General features: G+C 38.4%; 1 protein-coding gene across 4 annotated transcripts in view; it reads left to right on the top strand.

Annotated features, from left to right (window-relative positions):
* Nucleotides 1-25812, top strand: part of SLIT3 (slit homolog 3 (Drosophila)) — a 531488-nt gene that overhangs the window by 417502 nt on the left and 88174 nt on the right. For 2 of the 4 annotated variants that reach the window (XM_010579136.1, XM_010579135.1), the window contains exons 18-24: nt 2000-2143; nt 7624-7787; nt 8678-8680; nt 9957-10089; nt 19431-19499; nt 20620-20691; nt 20875-20946. In XM_010579136.1, coding sequence (XP_010577438.1) covers nt 2000-2143; nt 7624-7787; nt 8678-8680; nt 9957-10089; nt 19431-19499; nt 20620-20691; nt 20875-20946 — 657 coding nt within the window. The remainder of the gene's footprint in view (nt 1-1999; nt 2144-7623; nt 7788-8677; nt 8681-9956; nt 10090-19430; nt 19500-20619; nt 20692-20874; nt 20947-25812) is intronic. The other 2 variants (XM_010579134.1, XM_010579133.1) reach the window with 1 other exon arrangement.

Here is a 25812-nt window from a genome sequence, read left to right as displayed (position 1 = left end):
GTGTAAAAAGAAAATCAAGTTTCACTTCAAGGACTTTGGCCTGTAATGATGAATAGGGAACTTTTCTTTTGCTATTCCTTTAACATTTTTTCTTCTGTGGTTACAGCCATCTGTTCCTTAATTTCATGTATGCACTTTGCTAAGGGATTTGAAAATACTGTCCATAGATACTAAATTAATTTTTATACTGCAAAGCAGCCTGTGGCAGTACTCCTAAACAGAATTCAGCATTTTTTAATAAAAAGATGCTTAACATTCAAGCTATCCCGCTGACCTAACCTACATTTCCCCCTAGCTGATAAAGCAGTCTAAATATACACAGCATGATATGAGGATCTGTAAGTATAAGTTTTCCTTCAGGAAGGGTACACAGTGCATGGTGAACCATGATACAAACCCAAAGGTTTTGGCTTGAGGGACATATATTTCTGTCCATTAATTGACTTTCTTCGAGCATCAAAACTGTGATCTTTTACAAAGAGGCCACATTGTCATGTCATGACCCATGACAGGGTCGTGGTCCATTTTTTAAAATACTGTATGTTTCCTGAAATGTAATAAATTGCTGTGCAAAATATATTGGCATCCAAATTCGGTCATCACATCTTACAGTACAACTGCCTGATACTTTACATACAGAATTGAGACAATGTTTCTTACTGCTACTAAGCCACTAAGGGCCTTACTTCTCTTATTTACTGCCCTATTCACTTTACAGCTTGTGGTCTTGATGTGGCTTTCAGGCAGCTTAGTACTCCATGTGTAAGGTGTGTGTCTCTGTGCCCTGTGACTCTTTTCTGACGCATTTTCACCCCAGTTGCAATACCAAAACTATTGAGACCATAGTGCCTGCGATGGTAACTGTACATAGAGAACAGTAATGCAAAAGCAATGTAATGTTCAGATCTTAAACACTGAGTGTTCATGATTACACTGTGAATGTCTTCCCAGACATATCTAATCTCTCTGTGGTGTTTCTCAAGTATCTATTGATGTAGCATCTAAATGCCCAACTGGCGGATACAAATCTGAGATTTAAATCCAGACTTCTAAGGGAGTCTGAATTTTCATTGTTCATTGCATGAATTTGAATTAACCCTCCTTGATTTGGAGAATCAATTCACTGGACAGCAGCATGAGCTGCATATATTTTGTGGATTTGTGGTAGTATGCTTTAATTACTGAATAATTTTTCACCTAAGTAGGAATATCACCACTGTGTAGTGATGTTTACAGACCCAGATGTTGACTGGCATGCAGTGTAACAAATACACATGAGCCTTTTTTGCTATGGAGTGAAACAAGATACTACAGTCTTTCAGATTAATTGGGCTTTATCATTGAGTTCATTGTTACCATAACAACTCAGAGATGTATCTTCCAAAACACAGCACTGATTCATCTGGTACAAGCATGGAGCAAAGACCATTTTATAGGATGGTTACTGCTTTCTGTCTTGTAAATTAATTATTATAATGACATTTCAGAGCTTGTGTTTGGTCTGGAAATCTTTCCTAAGCAATTCCTTGATTTCTGCTGAGGATGATTTTTCCCTCCATACTTTTGCAGTGTGAGTTACAAAAACCATCCATGATAGGAGTAGAAGTAATGCAGATAGTATTGTTAGTGTCACACGTTTCTGGCAGCCTTTCTCTGTTGATCTCTGAAATACATCTTCACTTACTCTCAGATATTTACTGAATTAAGATTTTAGTTTTTATTTCAGGTTTGCTACTAGTCATAATTTTAATTTCATACTCCTTTCAGGTGTGGCGCTCCCATCAGCCTCTAATGTTGTGTGGAAGAAATGCATTTTAAATTCATGAGACAATGTTTACATGAATCTAGCCCTCTTTTAGCTGTGCTGTACTTCAGCAATCAATAAAAATAGAGCACAGTGCTTGCCGAAGCATCTGTTGATGCCCTAGGTAAAGGACCTCCTATCCTGAAGTTATCCCCCCTCCCAGTAGTTCCTAATTCCCTGTTTTAAACCTTGCAGGATGCTGAGGAGCAACTCTATCAGCTGTATAAACAATGACACCTTTGCTGGACTGAGCTCAGTGAGGCTTCTTTCTCTGTATGACAATCACATCAGCACTATCACCCCTGGAGCCTTCAGCACTTTAGTCTCTTTGTCTACAATGTAAGTTATCTTTTTATGGTATGAACATGTCATGATGCTGTTATTCCTTGCTTTCCTTTTAAGAAGACAACATTTGAGTTTCAAAATTAAACTACTTATTGTTCATATGTGGAAAGCATCATTTAGGGAAAGAAAACCCCATCCTACTGAAATCGCAGGTTTGGAGGATTCAGGATGTGATTTAGAAAAGCATTTGAATTGCTTCAGCTAGAGTGCCGGAAAAAACTTTGAGGTTCCCAGCCTCAGGCAGGATGACTGCATGTTTTGCCATGTCATAGCTTAGTGCAGTACACAGTAGAAGTTCACATAAAACAATCTCTGCAGATTCGGAAGTGCATAGCTTATCAACTTTAGCTCCCTGAAGCTGCTTCAGATTCAGTAGATTCTAATTTTGTAAGAACAGCTTTCTTGCATTTCAGTTAAATTAGTTAAATATCAGAAGAAATCTACTAGCTAATAGATTTTCAGAAGAGCCTAAGAGGACAAAATATTCATGTCCTACAGAATATGAATTTGAAAATTCCAACCTAAGCATCTCTGATAATTCTCTTATATTTCTCAGTCCTCCTTTGAAGTATTTCCCTTGCTTCTTAAATATGTTTACATACTTTTTGTAGTGTAACCTTTTTAATAAAGTGCAGACTGATAAATATGGAAAAAAAGTCTGCTCCTTGTTTCCAGCTGTGAATGAGGACCCTGATGTTGCTGTTAATGGAAATTGTCTGGTTAATTCCCTTCACGCTGCCCTGTCCGGTCAAAATAAACTATTGGTGCTATTGCATTTCAGGTTTTGAAAGCATTCTCCATCGTGTTTGGGGGAAGAAAGAAGTGTTGAATCTCAGCTGTTTTGTTGCTCACACTTTCATTTTGTTGTTACAACTTTTCACCAGCAAATCAGTTATCATTTTGGCGTTAGCTCCACACAGCATAAAGAACCCAGACTTTTCTTCTATTCACTTTCTATAGTCCCAGAAGCCTCCTTGAAATTGATGGGCAAAGAGAGAAGCACAACCAGCTTATTTTCATTGACTCTTTTCAAGTCACTGGTCAAAGCGAGTGGTGCTTGCCGAAAGCTTGTTCTCACTGTGCTGCAAGCAATGCCTGCTTGCTTCTCGCGCAATTGTCTCCGAGCTTCCTTCCATGGATCCCTTAATAGCTGTGACTCTGAATCAGCCTATAAAGTCCCTACCTTGTTTGCCTAGAAGCGTCTTTGTCCTGTTTTGTTAGAAGATAGCCCATTTTCTTCTTTTTTCAGCTGTGGATAAAGATTGTTACAATTTCTAGCAACAGCAATTAAAGCTGCTGCTAATTAGAATGCATTGCTTTGGCACTGACTTATAATGATGTTGGTCATAGGAGGTTCCTACCTGTGTCTTGATGAAAAAGTTTGTTCTTTGACACGTTTTCACTCTATACTTGTTTTACAGACAGGAGAAAGTGTGCTTTTGACTTCTTTATACATTGGTTTAAGGTCATAGTGATATTTCACATATAAATGCAAAATTCAGATGTGTTCATTTCCTAGCAGTACTCCACTGTAGGTGGATATATTAGATGACAACACTACTGAAGATAGATAGTATGAGTGCTTTTCCTGTTCAACCCACACTTTGTAAGTTAATCGGATATTATAATGACTTATTTTTGCATCTATTAATGTGAGCCAGAATTTCATACAAAGTTTAACATTTCCATTTTTGTCTTGGCATATTTACAGCACTAAAAAATATTGCTCCTTTTGTTATTACTCTTTGTGAATCAGCCTCATTGATAGTACCAAAACACGGACAGCTCTGAAAATAATGCCCTGACTAATGGTTTTCAACAGAGGAAGAACTATTTTGCAAGTTATTGGTAAAAAAAAAAAGCAGTATTTTATTTGTTACTAGTCAAACTATGTACTGTAGCATCCTAATTTGAAGTGTGCTTGCACTTCTGCATACGGGGAGTTCTGTCATGTCTTTCAGTCCTTACACAGTCAAGTGGGCATATTTGCAAGCAGAACTGGTTTTCCATGAATTATTACTATAATAGCTGCATGGAGCTAATGCCAGTAGGATAACTGGTTCATCAGAATGACATGCAAACTATTCTAGTATAAACTTATCCTAAATTCCAGGATATATTTGCAACCTAATTTCAACAATGTCTAGATGGGTTTCAGCATGTTTTTCTAACAGGTCACTGGGATCCTTTTAAACAGTTAATATTCTATGGCTTCTTTGCAATTTTTAAGAGACGCTTGTAGTAGGTTATGCATATTTCATTCCTCAAGACTTCTGTTCCCCCTTGATTTTAAAAATATGTCTATGTCCTTGAGTAAACACTTCTGATTTTAATGTTAGTATGACATCTTTGCTAAAAGCTTGATTGCTTTGTTTCTGTTTGAGTGGTTAAATCACTGTCTTACGTGTTGGAACTCTGATTACTAATTATGAATTTTTATAACAATTTGTCTGCCCAACATTGCTGTTTGTGATTTGAGAACTCCACTTGAATAGCCAGATTCCAAAATAAAGCTTTTGCAAATAAGTGGCCTTTCCAGACTTTCAGTTGCTTTTCCAGTGAAGTAGGGAATCTCTTGTCTCATGTGATACTTATAGAGAGCCTTGATCTTAATTTTTTTCCAAAAGTTGCATCACAGTCTTGCCATGGAAAGAGCATGTATGTAGGGACATGTATGAACTTAATACTACATTAAAGGAAAAAATCACTGCTCTGCAGTTGGACAAAGGACAAAATTCAGGTGTTGCTAAAGTGGCAGGAGCATGTGCGTAACGTGTGACAAGATAAATTTGTCCTTTTTTACCTAGAGCTATTTGAATTTCAAAACAGTAGATTTGTTTATTTATTAATATGTAACAACTTCTTTCTTAGTTCCTAAGAAAAGCATAATCCAAATTCTAATCCAAGGATTTAATAAATTTTAGGTCATACATTAACCTGCGTTTGCCAAGAAGAAAATGAGGGTTTGTGGATAGTTACTGCTGCTCAGCTAGTGAGCAGTAACACATTAAGTCAAAGAAACCTCTCCTCTGTAGAAAGGGATAATTACTATTTTGATGGGAGCATTTTGTAGATTGAACATTTGAATGTTTCTGAAAGTTTTTGATATGTGCTGGTAAGAAGCTCTCTAGACATGCAAAATATTCTTTACATTCAGAGCTGCTGGCTTTCCAGAAACCTGATTATATACACCTGCTGTTTGTTTCCAATTGTGGATTATTTAATTCTAAGGATTTGTGTCACGGAAGTTGTTCTGTGAATATGATCTCACTCTTCCATCAGTGGAACAAATGGCCTTTGAAGCATTGGTTCACTTAGCGTTGGAGGTTTAAATGTTTGGTTTGAACACTCTGTTCATGCCAAAGTATGTCAGTATGGAAAATATACAAGGCATCCTGCATGTGGTCCCATTATGGATTAAAGAAAATGGGAAACAACTCAGAAGGAAAGTAACTAGAATTAGAGTAATGCTTTCAGTGCTTTTCTGCACATTCTGTCTGAAAGCTCATATGTAACCTGTTTGTTTTCTCACCTTTATACAGCAAGTTAGCCTTGCCTTTGAATCCTAGTCAGCATGAAGTGGGTTGAGTATTTTTATTATGGAACATTATGCTGAGTTTTCTCCTCCCCCCCCAGTTCTCCCTTCACACAATGTACAATAGTCTGTGCTAGATCCACATGTAATTACACATCCAGAGCTCCAGGCTAGCACAGTGATTGAAGTATGCTTTTTTTACAATGCAGAGAGCAGCTGTAAATCATATTGTGGGTATGTGATGTTGGCCTAGAACCTATATAATTCAGGAGTTGGTTTGGGGTTGTTTTCTTGCTGCCACACCTCAACTGTGCCATATGTTTTTGTCTTCAGCACTATAGTTTTCTGAAGGAATTGCTTGGCTGAAAACCTAATTGTGATTTTGACTACATGTTTAGGTTTGTAAAAGTATGTTGCAAGTGAAGACTTACAAGGTCTTCAGCTACTACACCTGCATTTGAAGTGCCTGTTTCTTTAAGGCCTTAAATTTTTTTGTCTTTAAGCTATGCTATGCTTTAGAGAAATTTCATTATCGTCTATTTTTCTGTACTACCAAAATAATAACTCTTGGACATATTCACAGATGATGTGAGAATTCCATGAGTGTTAGTTTAGATACTTCATTTTCCATACATGGGGCTCTGACAGCTCATTTTTCTTCGATAAGGCAGCCTCAGACTGAGGCTATTGATTCTTCCTGTGCTTGTACATAAGATAGTCAGCCTTCTTGTTTTACCAGGGATATCAGCCTCTTTCCTTCATCTGAAGTTTAGTTATAAAAACGCTTACACACAAATTATGGATAGGCATTTCAGTACAGGACTCCAGAGAAAGTTTTTTTTTCCATGATTCTCAACACTAATTCTAGTTATCTTAGAAAGATGGTTGCTTAAAATAACTGTCACCTTACACTCCTTTCATTCAAAGGATCACAACCTATTAAGAAATAGAAATTAATAATATCTTTTCCATATTGACTATCTATGTTACAGGTGCTCCACTGAGAAATTGCTATGTATCTGTTTTCATGTCTTGACAACAGGATGGATAGGGCTTTCCTTTTTTAAACACTGCTAACCCAAGCTACGTTAAGAATACACCCCTCTGATGGAGGCTGTCAAATGATTGCTTTGGGTACTGTACAGCACAGTACCGCAGCTAGGCTGCAACTGTATTTGAAAGATATTTTGGGAGCTGTAGCAAGATTTGATGCAAACCTCACAAATTTCACAAGGCAGTAGAGCAGATGCTTTTCACTACAGATACACTGACCTTAGAAAGCTTCATAAGAGGTGGCTCAAGCTGACAGTGGTGCTTTATATGTGTACATAGAGAGTGCTATCCTTACCATTTCAGTAGGAAACCCAAATTCAGGTTGCCAGTTGGCTCCCACCTGGCACTGGTTTGTGTGGGCCGTAACACAGGCGAGTGGAAAGCATGACCATACTGGGGCAAGGAACGGTGTGCTAAGCCAGCTTGGCTGTACACACAGGGAGTGGTACCTGCAGGTCTGTGCTAAGGCCTAGCAGTGCTAAACTTTTGCTTGGCATTACTTGAAATAATGATATTGAAGATCATGCACGTGTGGGTAGAGTGTGTGAGGTGAGTTTAGACTTGGGTGTGAGCTGTAGCTTGGGTTGAAATCCACTATGAATACAGCCCTGGTAGTGATATAAGTATGTCTAAAAAATAGTTGTAGCAGTAAGTATTTTGGTTTATAAACATATATATCTACATATGCATATACGTATATTTTAATTACAACCCTAGTCCTAGTATAAAACCTGCATAGAACTTTCCCAATCTGTAGAACAGAGGAGAATCTCACAGAAACAGATGGCAGGAAAGAGCTTGGACTTGGAACCCATCATCTTCCTGTAGTTATGTCAGTATTTCTGTATGTTCATATTTGATGCGATTATGTCTTGTTCTGTTTCAGTAATTTGCTGGCTAACTCCTTTAATTGTAACTGCCATTTGGCCTGGCTGGGAAAATGGTTGAGGAAGAAGAGAATTGTCAGTGGAAATCCGCGCTGCTTGAAACCCTTTTTCTTAAAGGATATTCCAATCCAAGATGTAGATGTCCAGGACTTCACCTGCGATGGTAAGAAAATTCAATTCAGTTTGGCATTTATGATAATGTTGGCACCTCTATGAGGACCTCCCTTCCTATCAAGCAATACTGCATGGTAAACATTGCAGTTTAGTGATGAGGAAGACAGCTGTTTAGAGCTGAAGTTCATTGTTCCCTATCAGGAGTTTGTTTTTATTCTTGATTTCCAGTTTCTGAATTTCTACTATCTACATCTAAATATAAGAATGAATTTATTCTAGACAAATGCTCTGCTTTGTATAATGCTACTATAATCCTGGCCCTTGCTCCCACTTCTTTATTCATACACTCAGATAACACTCTGGGGGAATGGTGCTTGCTTGGAAAGTCTTTTAGTTTTGGATAGTGTTCAGTTTCACAAATAACAGGTATGAATAAAGGGAAATAAAAGCACTTAGATATTTGAAGTGACCCAGTGATTCTTAATGCTTTGACGGGTCCATATAGGTTTTAAAAAAAAACTTCCTGACATTTCATTCATTCTCCAGCTAGTTCTTTGCTTTCTGATCAAGCAGATTTTAGAGAAAATAGTAAGGAGAAAAATTGACTGATGAATGCACTGCTAACTTGACTTGTAGGCTGCTGTTGCCTGTTAAGACCAGATATGCTGGAGCTGCAGTTAGTCATACCTCTAAAGAGACCATAAGAGTGATAGAAGTTTCCTACTTAGAGTAGAAATTAATTCCTGTCCTAGCCGAGCAATCTGGCAACAGGCCCAGGTGCTTGGGCTCAGAGCTCAAGGGACCCAAGTTTAGTCATTAAAGAATAATTTGCTTTTAGTTCAGGAGGAAAAAAAAAAAAAGTCTGCAAAATGGCATTGCATACGTGGGAGCTTTCTCTATCATACAGTCACTCAGACAGCTGTGGTGAATGGAAGGTAGATGGTGGCAGGGTGTAAAACACAGAACATAGGGGGAAATTGAATATGCTGAAGAAACATGGTCTTTCTGCAGGTTTATGAAAGACTTTGAATTTTGTTTCCAGTCATTAAGCCAGCTGGGGAGAGAAAGAAAAAAAATCTTCCCTGTTCTTCTGTAGGCTGGTCATCCTTCTCCATCCCTCTGAATACAAATTATTCCCTACCCATACATTTATGGGTAATTTTGTTATCTTGTATCAGGATTTCCACTCTTATTCTTTAATCTCAATGCTCATGGGTACATCCAGCAGAGAGAAGAAAGAAACAGATCTTTCTCAATTAGTCCTTGCATCAGTTTGAAAAAAAAAGGCAGCACATAATGACAGCTGGCTGTGCGCTCTTGGATTGCAGCACTGTGTCTCCGTCCTGGTCAGCTCAGGCTGCCTGTACTCACAAACAGTTGTGTGATTCCTCTCACTGTCATCTAGAGAACGTGCCACTAAGTGTTTCCTTTCATATACATCGTGATACTATAGCATGCATTTGCCTCATATTCTGCAAAGCCTGTTGCTTTTGGGGAAAATCCATCCTTTAATGTTCTTAACTTCAAAGAGTTGGTTTCTTCTGCAGAAATCCTATTGTTCTTCAATTACAAGATTTAATCTGCTGTTTATGGACTTTTGAAACCATTTTTGGAGAAAGTAGATATTTTTATGTGTGCACAGATAGATCACGAGCAGTTGGAAGTATGCTGCTCAGTTTCTTGTTTGCCTGGTTATCCTTGTCAAAAACAATGAGGTATTACAATTCAGATGATAAATGAAGTGCCAGGCTGACTTTAAAAAGTAAAAAATCAACATCTAAAAGCTGAATTTAAAAAAAAAAAAAAAGTTCCTAAAGCAGAGTAGGTAGTGAATATCATCTGTCTAGATGAATTTAAGGGCAATGTTCTGGTCAAGTTCTCTATTTCAGCTAGTACATCGGGGGTGGGGGAAGGATTTGGGATTCACATAACTGATTTTACTGTAATTTGCAAAATTACAGAGAAGCAGATACTCCTTAGAAAAAAAATATTTATTCAAAAATATTGCTATTCAGTTTTTGCGCTGTTTTTCATGTTCCCTAAAGAACCTGTATGAAGGCAGGTTGATCCAAAGCATAGGATCCACTTTAAAATATTGTGATGGTTGCCATGGATTCAGGGATGTCCCTCCTTAGTCCTTGTAAGCAGTTATCTTCAAAGTGCATGACTTTGGGCTCTAAAGCTGACTTCCTAACACCCCAGTTCTCTCCCTCTGCAGGTAATGATGAAAGCAGCTGCTTGCTTTCACCTCCTTGTCCTTCCCAGTGTACCTGTGTGGACTCGGTGGTACGCTGCAGCAACAAAGGGCTGCGGATATTGCCCAAAGGAATTCCCAAAGACGTGACTGAGCTGTAAGTTACCTTTTACATAGCTTCTTTCATGAGAAGTTCATGAAATTACATCATAGTGAGGCTTTGTAGGTCCTTGGGGGTTTTGCCTTTGACTTCGGTGACTGGTGTTTTGTGCTTTGGTGCTTTCCATATGTTTTGACTGTTATTTTTATACTTATTTGTCCCTTGACTGAATACATTGCTCTCTAATGGGAACACAGTTTATCTATCCTTGTACCCATTAATTCTGTGTGTAGGGAACAAATGCATATAGTAGTACCAAATAATCCTGTAGTGCTTCTGAGAAGCCTAAGCTCACAACAGGCAATTTGAAAGGATGATGAAAATATGACTTATGCATCTGTGAGCTAATTATCCTCTGAGGAGATTTAAAAAAAAGATAAAGAAAGCCAGTGGTGGAAAGAAACAATGAATTCTTTTCTTCAAACCTCATGAAATGGCTAAAATAACAGATAATTTGATTAAATTGTAAAGTAAATTCATCCTAGTTGAGAACCATTTTTCTAGTCATCTTTCCACGTACGCCTTGCTATGATTTTACACTGAATTTGGTTCTTTCCATGGAAAGAAAATACACTGGTGGAACTGCTTGGCTTAAATGGTTGGCAATAGAAATACTGAGCTTTTCCCCTTTAGGTCCTTATTCAAATCTATCCCAGGTGAGTCATTACTGAAACTTGTTACAATCTCATCAACATTTCTATGCGAAAGGAATTGGCAGAGTTAGTTGGTATGTTCAGTGAATTTTGTAATGAATTAAAATGTGGTTTGCACTGGTTTTACCAGTGTTGTAGTCAAATACAAGACTTTGTTTCTGAGTGAGGAGTGTACTGAAAGTGTATGTGGTAATTCAAATTAACATGGAAATTTTGCATTAATGAATACATCCTTGGAACACTGTTAACCAGGGGTTGGTTAAATAGTGGTTTGAATTAAAAGCCAAGTCCTGGCCTGTATTCCCTTATATATTGCCATCAGTGATAAAAAGTCCGCAAGGTGGTTTCTGCTCTATTCTTGTTCAGGTTTCATTGCATTCAAATGTGACTTGCCAACAATAAGATATCACAGATGTTACTTTGATTTCCACTGCCACACTGAGGAATTTTATTTTGCATATTGAGTTTTACTGATACTATCTGATACACTGACGACATAACTTTCACAAAAAGAGTGAAATTAATCTCACATTCTTGAAAACTGCTATATTTCTTAAGCTGTTTCTTGGCAAATGAGGCAATAGCCTGGAACCGAGCAGTTTGAGTTCATAGGAGTTTACGTGACTGTCTTCTTCAGTAGGAGCCTCTTGGCTGTGCAAGCCTCTAGTTTGGCTTTCTGCTTTCAATCCAGAAATGTGTCAGCAGAACACAGTCAGCCACGGACTGGCTGGCTCTGAATATTTCATGTTCTTGAAATATAACCTTGAATCTGTCCCAGCTGCCTCAAAATTCAATCCTGATCTCACTCTCCTCTCAACCAACACAAACTGAGCTCCTTATTTGTATCTATACCAAAAGATGAGCTGCAGGTACTGAAGCTAAGAATTTCATGTAGTTGTGGAAACCATGACAAGAAAGAAATAAATAATTTTTTGAAAAAAATCAATCTTACTTGCCTTCTGTTTCCAGATTGAGATGAAGATTTTGCCCATAATCTAGAAGGGATTATATCATCTAGGTTTCAAGTTGCAGGCATGAACTTAAGTATTTTTATTGTTCTGTGAGAATTGTCATTGCTGCTGTGCTAGACAGCATCTCCTGTGGCACCCCACCTCTTGCCTCATTTTGAGGACAGTGAAAACTTGGCAGAGAGAACCCAATGGCTTTCTGGGCACAGGGTGAAAGAGATTTATCTTGTTCAATCTATTTACACTTCTCACACCAGAATACCCCCATTTCCCTAGGGCAGTCCTAGATCCCTTGAACTGTGTCCTAAGGCTGGAGTATCTTCTTAAAGCTGTTTTGTTTCTGTGGTAGCAGTGGGTATCTGTTAAGCACTAGAAACCAGAAAGTGCAGAAGTTACCTGCTACAGAAGATATAATGGCTTTTGCATGGCTAGAGAGAGCCACAGCGGTCTCCGGCGCAGGGATGCCTTCACCGTTCTCACTGGTACAGCGGGCACAGGTGCTGAGGTAGATTCAAAAATCCTTGCCCCGTGTTACCGCAACCCGCGCTGCCTTTCTCCCCTTCCACGCTCTCACGTCAGAGACCTCTGGGCAGTGTGCTGGGGTCTCTGTGCTCCCACCAGGCACCTGCACAAAGCTGCGGTCACCAAGGACAGAGCTCATGCCAAGGAGAGGACAAGGGTGTAAAGAGCCTCTTGGCCACAGCTCCCTCCCTGCGGGAGGCCTGAACAGTGGTATGATGCAGGGGAGCGTTTTAGTGGAATTGTTATGAATGCACCAGTCCGGCTTTTATAAACTTCCATTATTGATATATGGATTTACAAGGCACGTTAGCTGCAGTGCTTTTTGTTAAACTGCAGTGTGGTTTTATACAACATGGTTTAAGAAAAAGAACTACCATGTATCTAGATAAACCAGTCTGATACGGCTGAATATAGCCTTCTCAGAAGTTCTTTTAAATTCTTTTAGAGGTCTTACAATGGTCTTAAAGCAGGAATTTTTTCATTGTAACAGGTATTAAACAGCAATGTGCAAATATGAACACACCTCTCGCACAGGCACATAGGGAAAATGTTACCCCTTGCTGGGTCAAATTTCACTGTACCTAAGCTCAGCGAAAAAGATCACCAGCAATGTTTTACTACATGGTGGACTGGATACACAGGCTCTCTCCTTCCAACTTTCTTCATGAGTTTCTGTTTTGAATGTGTATATAGACAAAACATGTGAAAACCATTATCTCCTTCATATTTAGAGCTTGGAATGACAGGAGACATCCCTGTGTTTGCTTTGTACCACCCTTGGGAGGAGGGATTACCTTGGCAGGGAAGGCTTCCATCTAGAATAGAGTTGAAAAGATCACTAAGTCTCCTGGCTTTTTAGAGGGATGATGATGCAAGCAATTTCTATTTCCCAGCTATTCCTTCACAAAACCCTGTCATCATGGGCAAGTCTTCTTTCAGTTTCTTGGGAATAGGGAAATATTATGTTGTTTCTTGCAAATTCCTTTGCTGTCTATTTACGTACTGCCTAGATTTTTTCCCACTATTTGCTTGTTCTGAAGAGAAGCCTTGGGTTTTTTGAACGTACTCAGTTTTCTAGTCCAGATGTTCAGAAGTAAAATGTTCATGCAAATAGCTAGTTTGGAACTTAGCCTCGCTGATGCTTAGTGGTTTAGGCTTTCCTTTTCTTCTTTTTTTTTTCCCCCAAATCTGTTTGAACTAAGTTTCCCATGCTCTTTTTCCTTTTACATATTACCTCAGTGCATGAACACTAGGGTTTTTTTCTTTTTTTTTCTTTTTTTTTCTTTTTTTTCTTTTTTTTCTTTTTTTTTTTTTCCACAAAAACGTCGTCTATTTCTAATAAAGTCTTATCTGACAGTATCCAGCTGCTTTTATGGACCTACAGCGAATAATATTTTGCACTGGGGAAAAACATTGGAGGCAATTATATGGATGGCGTGTGCATAAGCTGTAACATAATGAACATGGTGTATTTTAGAATAAATATGTACTAATCATGTCATCTCTAGACTCCAAATGTTGTCATGACACTGAGCTATATGATAGCACTGATGGGATTGTTAGGAAAACCTGCATCCATACATCATTGTGAGTGATTGTTTTTCTTTCCATTTATATTAATACATATTAATATTTGCATTACTTTTGCCATTTCTCTTTCTCTCCTCACAAACCTTCTCTCTCCTGTTTGTGTCTTTTGTTCTGCTTGTTAGGTTCATTTAGCCTGCAAGCTCATTCAGTACTTGGCACAACAGTTTTCACAAGTGGCTGACCTGCTTACTAGCAGAGGGATCCCACTGAACTGTCTTTTAGCTCTTTATTGCGCACCTCTAGTTTGCTGCCTGTTGCTGCCTCAGCCTCAGCATGGCACCTTTATTCAGCTGCATCTCCAGTTGCCAAGACGATTTTGACACTTGCTTCCCATACATTTGTTGCCACATCTACTTGGAGGTATTTACCACCAATCTCAACCCTCCTTTCCATCTTCCGAGGCACTTGTGATTTCTTTTGACTTGTGACAAAAAAAATGGCTCGTACGCGTGCCATGCAAATTGTTGCAATAAATATGCCCTAAGCAGGTAGTTATGATACATGTAGAATATCGTAACAATTTAGTGCCATTTTTCAGTATGCCTATATTGCTGTTGATCAAAGGGATAACTCTGAAGTGAGATACCTGATGAAAATCATCTGCTTGAGAATGCAAATGCTTTTGCTTGTCTGGTAATTTGCACTACTTTATACACTGACCCTTAAACGCAGACTTCGGTGAATTTTCCTTTGATAGTGAAGGAGAGAAACAGTTTAGATCAAAGCTTGGGCTTACATGGTCCTGTATAATAAAAGGTTTTACAGCCTGCTTAATTCACTGCGGAGGAGAATTCTCCCGTTGAGAGAATGGATAGTTCTGTAGAAGGATATTTTAGTTACAGCTGAAATAGAGGACTTAAACCTGCATTTCAAATCTGACATTTAGAAAAAGTAAATAGTATCTATACTATCAAATAATGTGTTCAATGACCGATGAAATTTGAGTACATATGAGAAAGGTAATGTTAGCACTAATAGAGACTAAAGACAAGTTTCACTTCAGGGCCTTCACTTTTCTCTCAAACACAGCCATGTCTCTGTGTGTCAGACCTGTAAGCTATGGTCTGACATACAAATGCAGCAAAATCCAGAGTCCAAACTTGCCAAAACGTAAGAAAGTCCAAGATCCAGATTTATACTTAGATCCATACTTGAATTTTGTTTCTCCTCAAGAAAGTGTAATTGAAGCTCTTAAAGTTTATGCCTTGTAGATCTTTCATCTTTCACAGCCCAATTCTCTCTCAGAACACCATTTTTAGGAAATGAAACTTGCCTCAAAATTTTAGGATATTGGGTATCTGCATTAAAAAGTTTAGATTATAACTTAATTTTAGAGCTGCATAAAATTGTCAAATATCTTTTTTTTGTACTGTAGCATTCTATATGAAATATTTAAAGAAATTAAAGGAGGGGCTTTGTGCCTTTTCAATTACTGCATGAGAACTGATTTCTCTCTCCAGTTTCTTCTCCTAGCACAGATTGCTGCTGTGAGCTTGACTTTATGGCTGAAGAGACATGTCAGTACAAAAAAGGTTCCAAGTGATTCAAATTGTTACATGATGCTTTGGCACCTTGTGCTGGTTATATCACCTCCAATCCAAGTGGTTTCAGTATAAAAATAGACAAGTTGGGAAAAGAACAGCTGTCATCTTTTATGCATAGTTTTAAATTTTTTATGTGTGATGTTAGTGTGTGTGGAAGGTGCTGGATGAGCCCCAGGGCTGCTGCAAGCACTGGGCTCCGAGAGCCGGCGCGGTTGGTGCAGGCATGGAGCGAGGCGTGACGTGCCCCACAGTGCCAGCCATCCTGGCCAAACAGTTACCTGTCTCCAGCACTCAGTCATGTTTTAGAAGAAGCCTTTCCTGATAGGTAGTTGGTGGCATTTTATGAGAACATGAACTCATGTTTTTAGGTTTTTTTCAGTTTTGTCTCTGGTAATCGCTTGTTGATTACAAGTCATTATTGAGATTTCAAGATTCCCAGCAGCATTCATGGGGTAAAAAACAATTTCCAATCTGATATTTAAACTACAGCATCTAGAGACTTTAGGAAGCAAATGAGGTTGTTTTGGATACTAGTCAGTGTGTCTATATTAAGGCAGCTGACACCCACTGTGGACTGTGACTATAATTAATAACTTGACTCTGATAATTAAAATTAGATGTACATTTTTTTCATTCATGCCAGAATTTCTCTGCATACCAGATGCAAAAAAAATCTTCCGTTGGCTAAGGATTGAAAATAATTAAAAATACCATCTTCCCTCCACATCATTCTGTTAGGGCTTGTTTTGTTTTGTTTGCGCAGGGAGTCTGTAGCTTCATCCATGGTATTTTATTTATATATATGTATACATAAATACTCAGAGTTTTGTAACTGGACTCTGCCCTTTCACCCTCAGAAATAATTCTGTTATTCACTGTGTCCAGCTTCCAGCCCTCTTGTAGCCCCCACACATCACCTTCAGCCCAGCAAGGTGCAGAGCTGCTGCCCCTGCATCCCCTCCCTGCTCTGATGGAGGCCTGGCCTGCAGTGGGCAACAGCTCATCTGCAGCACTTGGTTTCTTCAAATGTTGCATCTCACATCCTCCTGATTCTTGGCATGCCTTTATGCCCTAAAAGCTCTGGTTATTTCAAATTCATTGCACTTAAATGTGCTTTCAAAATGAATGATTTTTTTGCTTAGAAGATACTGCCATTCTTTGTATAATGTGGTGAAAGGTTTAACAGTGGCGAATTGTTCTTACGTATGCATGAAAAGTATATTATCAGTAATTTTTCAGTGTAAAATTGTGTTTATTCAGAAATTATACCACTGGTATAAGTATTGCAGCTTTCTGCTAGCACATTTATATAACCATCAAATTGCTTGCAGTACAAATCCAAAGCTATTGAAAGCAGATATTCTGTAGGAGTTTAACTCCAGGGGTCTGTGTGTCTATGTTAGTCTGAATAATGAAGCACTGGATTAAAATGTGCACCCTCGACTTCTGATTGCACCAGAAAGCAAAACACGGGGGAAGAAACTTTGGCTAGCCATCATCAGTTTCTTCAAATTGCAGGCTGTTTCATATTGGGATCAACAAGAGAACATCCTGAAAATATATTTCTGAAGTTTTCAACACATTGCTAGAGTTGAGACTCCTTTCCTAAAGGAAAATCATGTATAGCTTCCAAATACATAATACACGACCTGCTTTTGATTTCTTTTGGAAATCCTTTGGATTTTACATTGGGAATAAAGACTGGAACCTTAAACTACTGTCATGCATGGGTTTAAGATTTGCCGCTTTCTGGGATGAAAGAGAAGGTGCAGACTCCCAGCAGCCTGCTGCATCCATAGCACACCATGACTGGGGAAATGAGACATGATTTCCCTGTTTAATAGTAACACATGTGGCTGAATTCTGAGGATCTTCTACGTAACAATTTATGGTGTGAATTCACCAAGGAACTCCATTTTCATAATAATCTATAAAAAAATTTGTCAAAATGAAGCAAGGGACTTTACACTTGCTGAATACAAATATCCACAGGAGGTGTAAATGTGGCATAAATAACCCATACTCTGGTTTGTGATAATTTGCATCAGCAGAGTGGCTGTCACTACTTTGCAAGGGCTAACTTTACTGTGCAACACCGTCACTTGATGATTGTGATCTTTGTGAATGGAGAGATTAATTGGCGCAATAGTTTTTTTCATTAAGGAAGGATTTTGCTTTTGGTTAAAATTCAAAAACCTGTAGTCCTGCTTGTCTAGCCTAATCCTAGCAGGAGCTAGGTCAGGCCCACCGCATGCTCTAAAGTAATTCTGCCTTGATGGGATCCTATGCACAGGCAGAATGGATAACCAGGAGGCTGGGGTAGTTCAGTTGGAGTAGTTTAGTTGAAAAGAGAGCTGAAGCAGCAGAAAATGGTGAGAAGGCATTATGCTGGAATAGAAGGGGCCAGGGGGCAGAAATGTGACAGTTATAAAGTATATTATGTAAGAAATTCTGTTAGTGTTTATAGATTTTATTTTTAAATAATGTAAAAATAAAGTTTGTGGGAAAATTTTCTTGGATTTAGTTTACACAAATATCTCTGCTGTTACAGTTAACATAGAGAGGGAACATACAGCACAGTAATAATCTATTATTGTTGTTTGCTATAGTAAACACAGAATAAGGAGGTCTGTTGCCAAAGAAAAGGAAATTGTATGTGTGGGATAAAAATTCTTAACATTATTATCGGATTATATTTTCAGCAGTAGAGGCAGCACATTAAGTGTTCTGGTGTCTGTGGGCTGCATTTCCTGGCTACACTTGATTATCTTTCAAAAACATACCACATCAATTGCGTTGCCCCATGTCTACCTTAAGAAAAATCCCCTGAAGTGTCTTGTAAGGAGGGGAAATATTATTTCATCTTTTATCCTCACCTGTGGAGGGAAAAATGCCTTCCTCCTACACAGTACTTTCTGAGAAAGTTGGATTTATTTCCCAGGTAGATATGGCTTCTCGCAGATGTCTGGAGGATCACCTTGAGAGTGTCATGGCACCACAGCGGTCAATTTCCATTGGAGCCTTATTACTTTGGTATCTTCCAGGCATGCGGTTTCACCCAAAAGCCAAGGTTAAGGAAAAGAACTCCAGTTCTGTCTCTATTATTTTGTAATAAACAGGAAAATCTCCACATCCCATTGCTACCACAGGTCAGCTGTGGAGTCTTGAGTACCCGTGCTTTCTTCTGGGCAAACTGGGCAAACTTTTGGAAAGTATTTGTTCAGGGTTTTTCCCTTAGTTACTTAATGTTCATGTTTCTTCAGTGGAGAAAAACTTCAAAATACCGGTACTATATGCCTGTATGAGGACATAGGATTATCCCAAAAGGCTTTAGCCCTACTGTGCATGCGTCTGAATAGAGACACATTCAGTGGTGTCTCAAACAACTTCTACCCTGGAAACACAAGCTATTCTATTAAATACACTTAGTGCTTATAGGAGGAGCCTGTATTCAAAGAGAACTTGGTCTTTGGTCTTCAATTTGTACCAAGTTTTCACCCTGCACCAGCATACTTTGAAGAGGAAAGGTAAGGATGTGGCATCAAACTCGTGGATGTTTGTGTTGACACTAGAGTAACTGAGACTTTTTGCAACACAGAGACCTGGCAGTGCAGCTCCTCTTCCAGTTCTGGCTGTACAAGGAACTTACATGCACAAGATAAAAACCTTCCTAACAGGATCAGTCAGCACTCAGAGTTCTTACAGAAACTTGTTAAAAAGATAACTTTAGGTTCAGGGCACAAGCTATATAATTTTTCTCCTTTTTTTCAGTTGCTGTCACAGAAGAACCAACTGGTCATTTCTGTTCGCTGTAGGCCAGAGATCCTTTATTCACTTCTAAGTCTTAAAAAAAGAAATTAAAAAAATAAATAAGCTACTGTCATCCTTTGCATGTGGGATAATTCACTTATAAAGGAGAAACTGTTATAGTTTCAAAGCAATGAATCAAAGATAATTTCCTTAGTGACTGACTTTTTATTTTCCTCTTTCATGGTGCAAATTGAGTGACAGGAGTTCTTGTTAACATGTTTGTGTAATTGTCAAATCTGACTTTTTTTCAGTTACCTGGAAGGAAACCATCTGACTGCTGTGCCGAAGGGGCTCTCCACTTTCAGACACCTGACACTGATGTAAGAAACACGTGGTTTCAATGTCAAGAAAATTACATGGCTCTTTCTGCACTATGTTGTAGGTGGAACATAAATAATTAGTATTTGGAGGAAAAAAAACCCACAAGACCCAAAAACCTTCTGTAATTTGAATTTGGAGAGAATTTCACAGTGGTCACTGCTGCCAATAAGTGTTCATAAAGAGCAGAGAAAGAGTGAGGTGACTGAGAGCACCAGAGACCCTTCCTCTGCAGGAGCTTCCAGGCTCTGCGAGAGGACTAAACTCTCACGCAGGCTGCTACAGTTTCACTTGGCAGATTTATCTGTGCAAAGCTGTAAAGGTCATTAACAGAGGAGACAGCATTAATTTGTTCTAGGTGAGGCAGTATTTATAATGCTAAGGCAATGAAAATTTGCATAGCTGTTTCTGCTATGAACAGTCATACAGATAGAGACACAACTAGCCTTTGTTCAGTAAATTGCTGCCTGAAATACACAGGAGTGAAATTTCTTGGCTGAACTATTTATCAGAAGTTTTCAAATGCTGTTGGAATCAGCTGTGTAGATACTCAAGTCAAACGGGCAGAACAAACTCAGACAAAAGCAACATGGAGGGAAAACTGCAATCCTCTGTTTTAAAAGAGTGTTTTATTTGGAAACATCTCTAATTTTGTTTTTCAAGGGAGAACAACAACAAAACAGAATGTTCTGTTTGAGCCTAAAAGACTTGTTTGAAAATGAAAAATGTAATTTTTTTTCTAGTAGCTGTCAATGTGAAGAGCATATGGAAACGGTATGCCTGTAATACATTACAAAGCAAGTTGGTTCAGTAAATATTCACCCGTGCTTGTATCATTTATTAATTTATCCTCCTTCAAAACTTTTGCTTGTATTCACTGATTTTTTTTTTTTTTTGAATGCTGTATGCTGGAGATATGCCTTAATATTTCTGAGTCTGAGGCTTTTTAGGGGGCTCTGATGTGCTTTGCTTCTAGAGTTGGTTAGAAAAATGTCAATTGATAATATGTGACTTCTTAATTGCTTCAAGCACTTTGCTGTGCAGATATTATGTAATCTTTTAAAAAAGACTTATTTCACAGTTCATACATATAAATGATATTTTCTCTGTGTGTTTCTTCAGTGATTTGAGCAACAACAGCATAAGCGTATTGGCCAATTACACCTTCAGCAACATGACTCAATTATCAACACTGTAAGTAGTCCAAAGTTTTGATAACAGTTTTAATTGCTTTTCAGACATCACCTTAGGTGTTGAACAATTAGTGTATGTCTTGTTACTTAGGCATGTGGATTTCCATGCTTCTTCGTGGTTGAATTAGTAGTGAAATAATCAAAGAAAATACAATGTTGTAACTCTTTTCTCTCATTCCCCCAGCATCTTGAGTTACAATAGACTTCGGTGCATTCCAGTCCACGCATTCAATGGGCTCAGGTCTCTTCGAGTGCTGTAAGTACCACTTCTTCAATGCAGCCAAGTTGCAGCTGATTAGAATGCTGTTGATGGCAGGGAGTTTTTTAATGAACAGATGGCTTTCACTTGATCCAGTAGTCATAAATATTTTCACACAATTAGCTTCAATGTACTTGTACTTAGGTGCAATATGTCCGGTAATGACTAGAGCAGGTGAATGCTAAACTTTGAAAAGAAGCAATTACATATTTGCAGGATGAATGACTTTCCTCTGATAGTTCAGGGACAAGAACTCTCATGAAAACAGGCCTCCGAGAGACTACATAGAATCTGTTTGTCTCTTCTACTTGAACAATGTTTGGGTGCCCCACAGGAAAGGACTTTTCTCTTTGTCTGTGAAAACTTGATTGTATTTTAGAGTGTAAGTTTCCACTGGATGCTTCAGCAAGAGTGTCTTTACTGAAAACTTGTGCATTTTTAGAATATTGTCTATTAATTTAGATTTCTGCAGGCAAGTTTTTACATAAAAGAATGCAATCTGAAGGGAAGTTAGAAGTCCCCACACTAAAACAATGAGTAAGTCAAGCCAGTGGCTGGGTGCCAGTAATGCTGAGATGCCTGTCTCAAGTGTCTTTAAGTCATGAATGAAATTTCACCTCATGTTGACTGGTGGCACACTCAAAAGATGTCCATGTGTGGTTTCTTTCTTTGGAGATCCTTTTCTGCACTCTTTCTTTCCAGTGTAGCTGCTTTCAGCAGCTTTCTGGATTGAACAATTTGCTTACAATCTCTTCTGAAAGTCATCTTCTTTATATTGTCTCAGAGTGTGGGCTGTGGGCCTGTTCCTTGCAGCAAGCAGCCCCCCCAGCTTTTCTTAGGCATCTGCTAGACTGACTCCTGCTTCAGTCTCGTATTTACTGTCTCTCACTCCCCATCTGCCCCATCAGAAACAAACCCTGAGTTAGGTTTGCTCAGTTGTTTGTGTAGACATATGACCCCATGTGCAGCAGTCAGGACAAGGTGGAGAAGCCACCTTTCTCCCCATGGCCCAGCAACACAAGTAGCTTATCATTACTTGCATAGTAAACTGAAAGCAAATAAATTAAATAGCTTATCTGTGATGAGATTATTCAGTGTGCTGAAGAAGAGCAAGCTTTAAACACCAAAAGGCCGAGACAGAGCAGTTGAAGAATATGTCCTGAGTGCTTTGAAACTTCACATTAGCATTTTCTATTTTTTTTTTAAAAGTTAGATGTCATTCACATGCAGAAGTTTCTGTGAATTTAAAGAGCAATGGTTGCTGTGCACTGACTCCGTAATTAAGCTGTCGACATGGACACTACTGCAACTGTGGAAGGCAATGGTGTTTGGCTGAGCTCTTTCACTGTGGTTTGAGTGGTAAAATAGATAGACATCTAGGTTTCAACCTCCTAACTTGAGACAGCTTTAGCATCCCAGTTTTCATTAGTAAAACCAAGAAAGATACGTGATTTGGATTTGTTGTTTTACATTTGGATTGGGACTCTGTTTTCTAGCGCACTAGGATGGTCACATTTGAGCTGTTACGTGAGTCCTGAAATTCAGCCACAGACGAATATATTCTGTTTCACGGCCAAATAAATTATTCCATATGGAGCTGTCTTCTGGCCTGCTTCTGATATGCAAGCTAGCTTGATTAAAGCTAGTTTGGGTCTCTCTACACTGAATTACAGTGCAGAGTAAGAGAGCATACGATGCCTCACTCTTTCCACCAGCTACAATTTGTCTTTTTACTTCTGTTCTCGCAGGCCACGTATAGACTGAAACAAAGGGCAATATTTTAATAACAACTGATATCTTTGGGGTTTTTTAAATGATCTGCTAATCAAATTAAAAAAATATCTTCCTCCTTCAAGGGAGAAGCCCTCCCTGTCTTGCACAGAGCAGCACAAATGAAATGAAGCCTAAATGGGAATCTCTGCCTCTGCTCCATGCATTTGGAAGCCTCCAGATTGATTTGATTTGTTATGGCCCACAAAACTCTGGTATCAGCTACAACTTTTGCTACGTGTCATCTATGTTGTTATTAAAAATCAATTCTCCAGAGGGAAAATGGCTTCCGAGTGACAGTGTGCAATCTGTTATTGTCAGTTATTTATTATCCATATTCTCAGGGGAATTTAAAAGAGAAAACATCAGCAAAACAATTTCCACTTTTTTTTTTTTAATAAAAAGAATGTAGTGATCTCATTACCTTTGACTGTGCATGCCTTTGAAGGTAGCAGACCCTTCTCATACAGGCTTCTGTGTCTTCCAAATTCCTTATGTTTTCTTTACTTTTTGCCTCTTTATAGTAAATAAAGAAAACATGTATTTGAAAATCAGAAAAATTATAGATGTATGATGAAGTTGATCTTTGACAGGTATCTGGTTCTGTCTTCTGTCTCTTACACTTTTCAGCACAAGCCCAATTGAGAAAACTGCAGAGTCAACATATTTATACTGAAGCCTGAATATATATCAGTGTTTACACGATCAGGCCTTTAATCTTCAGTCTTCACATGGCTTATCCATAATGGCAGCCAAAGTGTGCTGGGGAGCAATTTCAACATCAAGTATTAAGAATTTTTTTAATAAGCGAAAGTTGATGTCGGTAATTTTTGCACCAAAGCTATTGCAGTGAAAAATTGTGGGTTTGTTTTTTGGTTTTGATTTGGGGCTTTTTTGTCCAAAACTAGTCTTTTTAGAAGCTAAATGTAAACAGAGTAAAAAAGCTGAGATTGAGACAAAGTAATTATAAATATTAGAACTCTCTGGTAGGCCTGAACTGATTATTTTAGAGATTATTTTTATCGTGTGACAATGTTATAACTTCTGACATTTTGTCCTGATTTAATTAAGAAATAAAAATACTCTCTCAGATCACTAAACCATTTTCCATGTTATATTTATGAAAAAAAAATTATAAAATGAGCTACAGAATATTCTACTAACACGTTATATTCTAGTTTTACTGAAAACTGATGGATATTTACTGCAGTTCGAAGCTCACACAAACAGTAATATGTGTGATGGTAAAGCTACCACTAATACTCTTCAGGCACAACCTTGGAACCAATTTTTGCAATATGCTTTCGTTGTTGGATGCTGCACTCATTTGGCCTAACAGAAATATTATTTGGCTTTGTTTCTTTGGTTTGTTGGGTTTTTTTGTATCACAGAATGACTACTTGTACTTATCCAGTTAAATCTGTAAAAGGCGCTGTTGTTACGAGCATTGAGCAATGCCACTGTGGCTTCCCACTTCCTCTGACATCTGAGTTGTGTTGGTTCCTGTAGGATTTGGCATCCTTCAGAGTTCGTTGTAGGTGTTTGCCCTTGATGGGATGTGGCTTTGTTAGCTCAGCCAAGCTTTTAGCCACATTTTGTCATTACAGGGTAGATCATTGTTTACTGAAAAAGCATCCCCTTTGTGTCTATAGTAACTTAATGTTATGAGACAATGGGCTAGGAGACTTGGGAACAGCTAGTAAAAGAAAAAAACAACCAAAAAAACCCCCCAACCCAGAAGGATATGTTTAGTTCATTTCCTTATCTGAAGACAAGGTAATAAGTTCGTGAGATTACATGTAAAAGAAAGTTTTTGTTTCAAGAATTCAAGTGTTTTGTTACTCTGTGCTCTGAGAAGAGATCCTCATCACCTTAAATTCATAGCCCAGCTGTTTACCAACATTTAGACAAGAGGATACCTAGAAGTTGTGCTTTTGAGGGAGAACACACACATCAATGTGTGTGTTTTAACTGTCCAAATGTTTAAGATTTTATTTGATCATTTGCTTAGAAGGCTTTTTGGTATAAAAATGTGTTTCTGTTGCTGATCCAAGAGGAAACAGATTTTATTGCACTGTTGAATTCTCTTGCCTCTACTTATTATTGTGGGTTTCAAGTTTTTTAGTGTTTATCATTACATTTTAGCTGCACAGGTGATGATGTTGCTGACGTGATTTTTTTATTAAAATGCAGGCATTTGCATCCATGAAACGTACCTCAATGTTTGAGATATGTAGTCAAGCCATTCACTGCAAATGTTTTTATATTTTTGATGGTTTTACCTTCTTCCAGATAAATGGCTTTGTCATTCTTCAGCTTCTCTTGGAAGAAGTTTCCACACCCCTTCACGGAATAAACACAACTGATATGACATGTAGATAAATATAAGTTCTGTTGTCTGTTCAGAGAGAATTGTCTTGCACATCTTTAAGTGATTTAAAAGATCAGAATATAAGCTCATTATGAGTGGCTGCTTATTTAAATATGCTCATTTTGTTGAAGGAGGGAACATTTTGATGACAAGTTGTCGACCAGGCCTGACCTTGCATCCACATACCAACAAAAATACTCCTTATTTAATAGCTGTGGGGTATGTCTCAGTGAGTTGGTCATTCTGTATAGAATTAGCGAGTGTGCTTTGTCTGGAGTTACTGTGTGGGAGCTCATATCCCTTCTGTTCCTGTTCGGATTAATTGCTTGGAGATCCATCCTTATATATGCCAAGTATTATTATTATTAATAGGCAAAACCTAGGTATGCTTCAAAGAAAATTTCAGAATCAGGATGTTTGAAGGGGAAGGTTTTGGTGTACTGGCATCAAGAACTGGAGAGAGAGGCCAGCAGGATAACTCTGCTCTAGTTTTTGTGGTTTCAAGCTCTGTAGAAAAACTTTGCAATACAATAAGACAGAAACTGCAGCTGCAATGAGCAGCTGTGAAACGTGATCATGGTAACATTGCTTATGCTCACATAGTTCACAGCCCCATGGTAGGGCCCAGCCTCATAGGAGAGAGGACAAGGTGTATCTTCCCCTCACAACTTTGACTTTCCTTGCTGGTGTAAGGCACAGTGTAAGGGTGAAATTCATAAAAG

This window comes from Haliaeetus leucocephalus, unplaced genomic scaffold (genome assembly GCF_000737465.1).
Source record: "Haliaeetus leucocephalus isolate CR32 unplaced genomic scaffold, Haliaeetus_leucocephalus-4.0 Scaffold656, whole genome shotgun sequence".
In the NCBI taxonomy this organism is placed as follows: Eukaryota; Metazoa; Chordata; class Aves; order Accipitriformes; family Accipitridae; genus Haliaeetus; species Haliaeetus leucocephalus.
The sequence above is the reverse complement of the archived record's forward strand: the minus strand, read 5'-3'. Positions and strand labels throughout refer to the sequence as shown.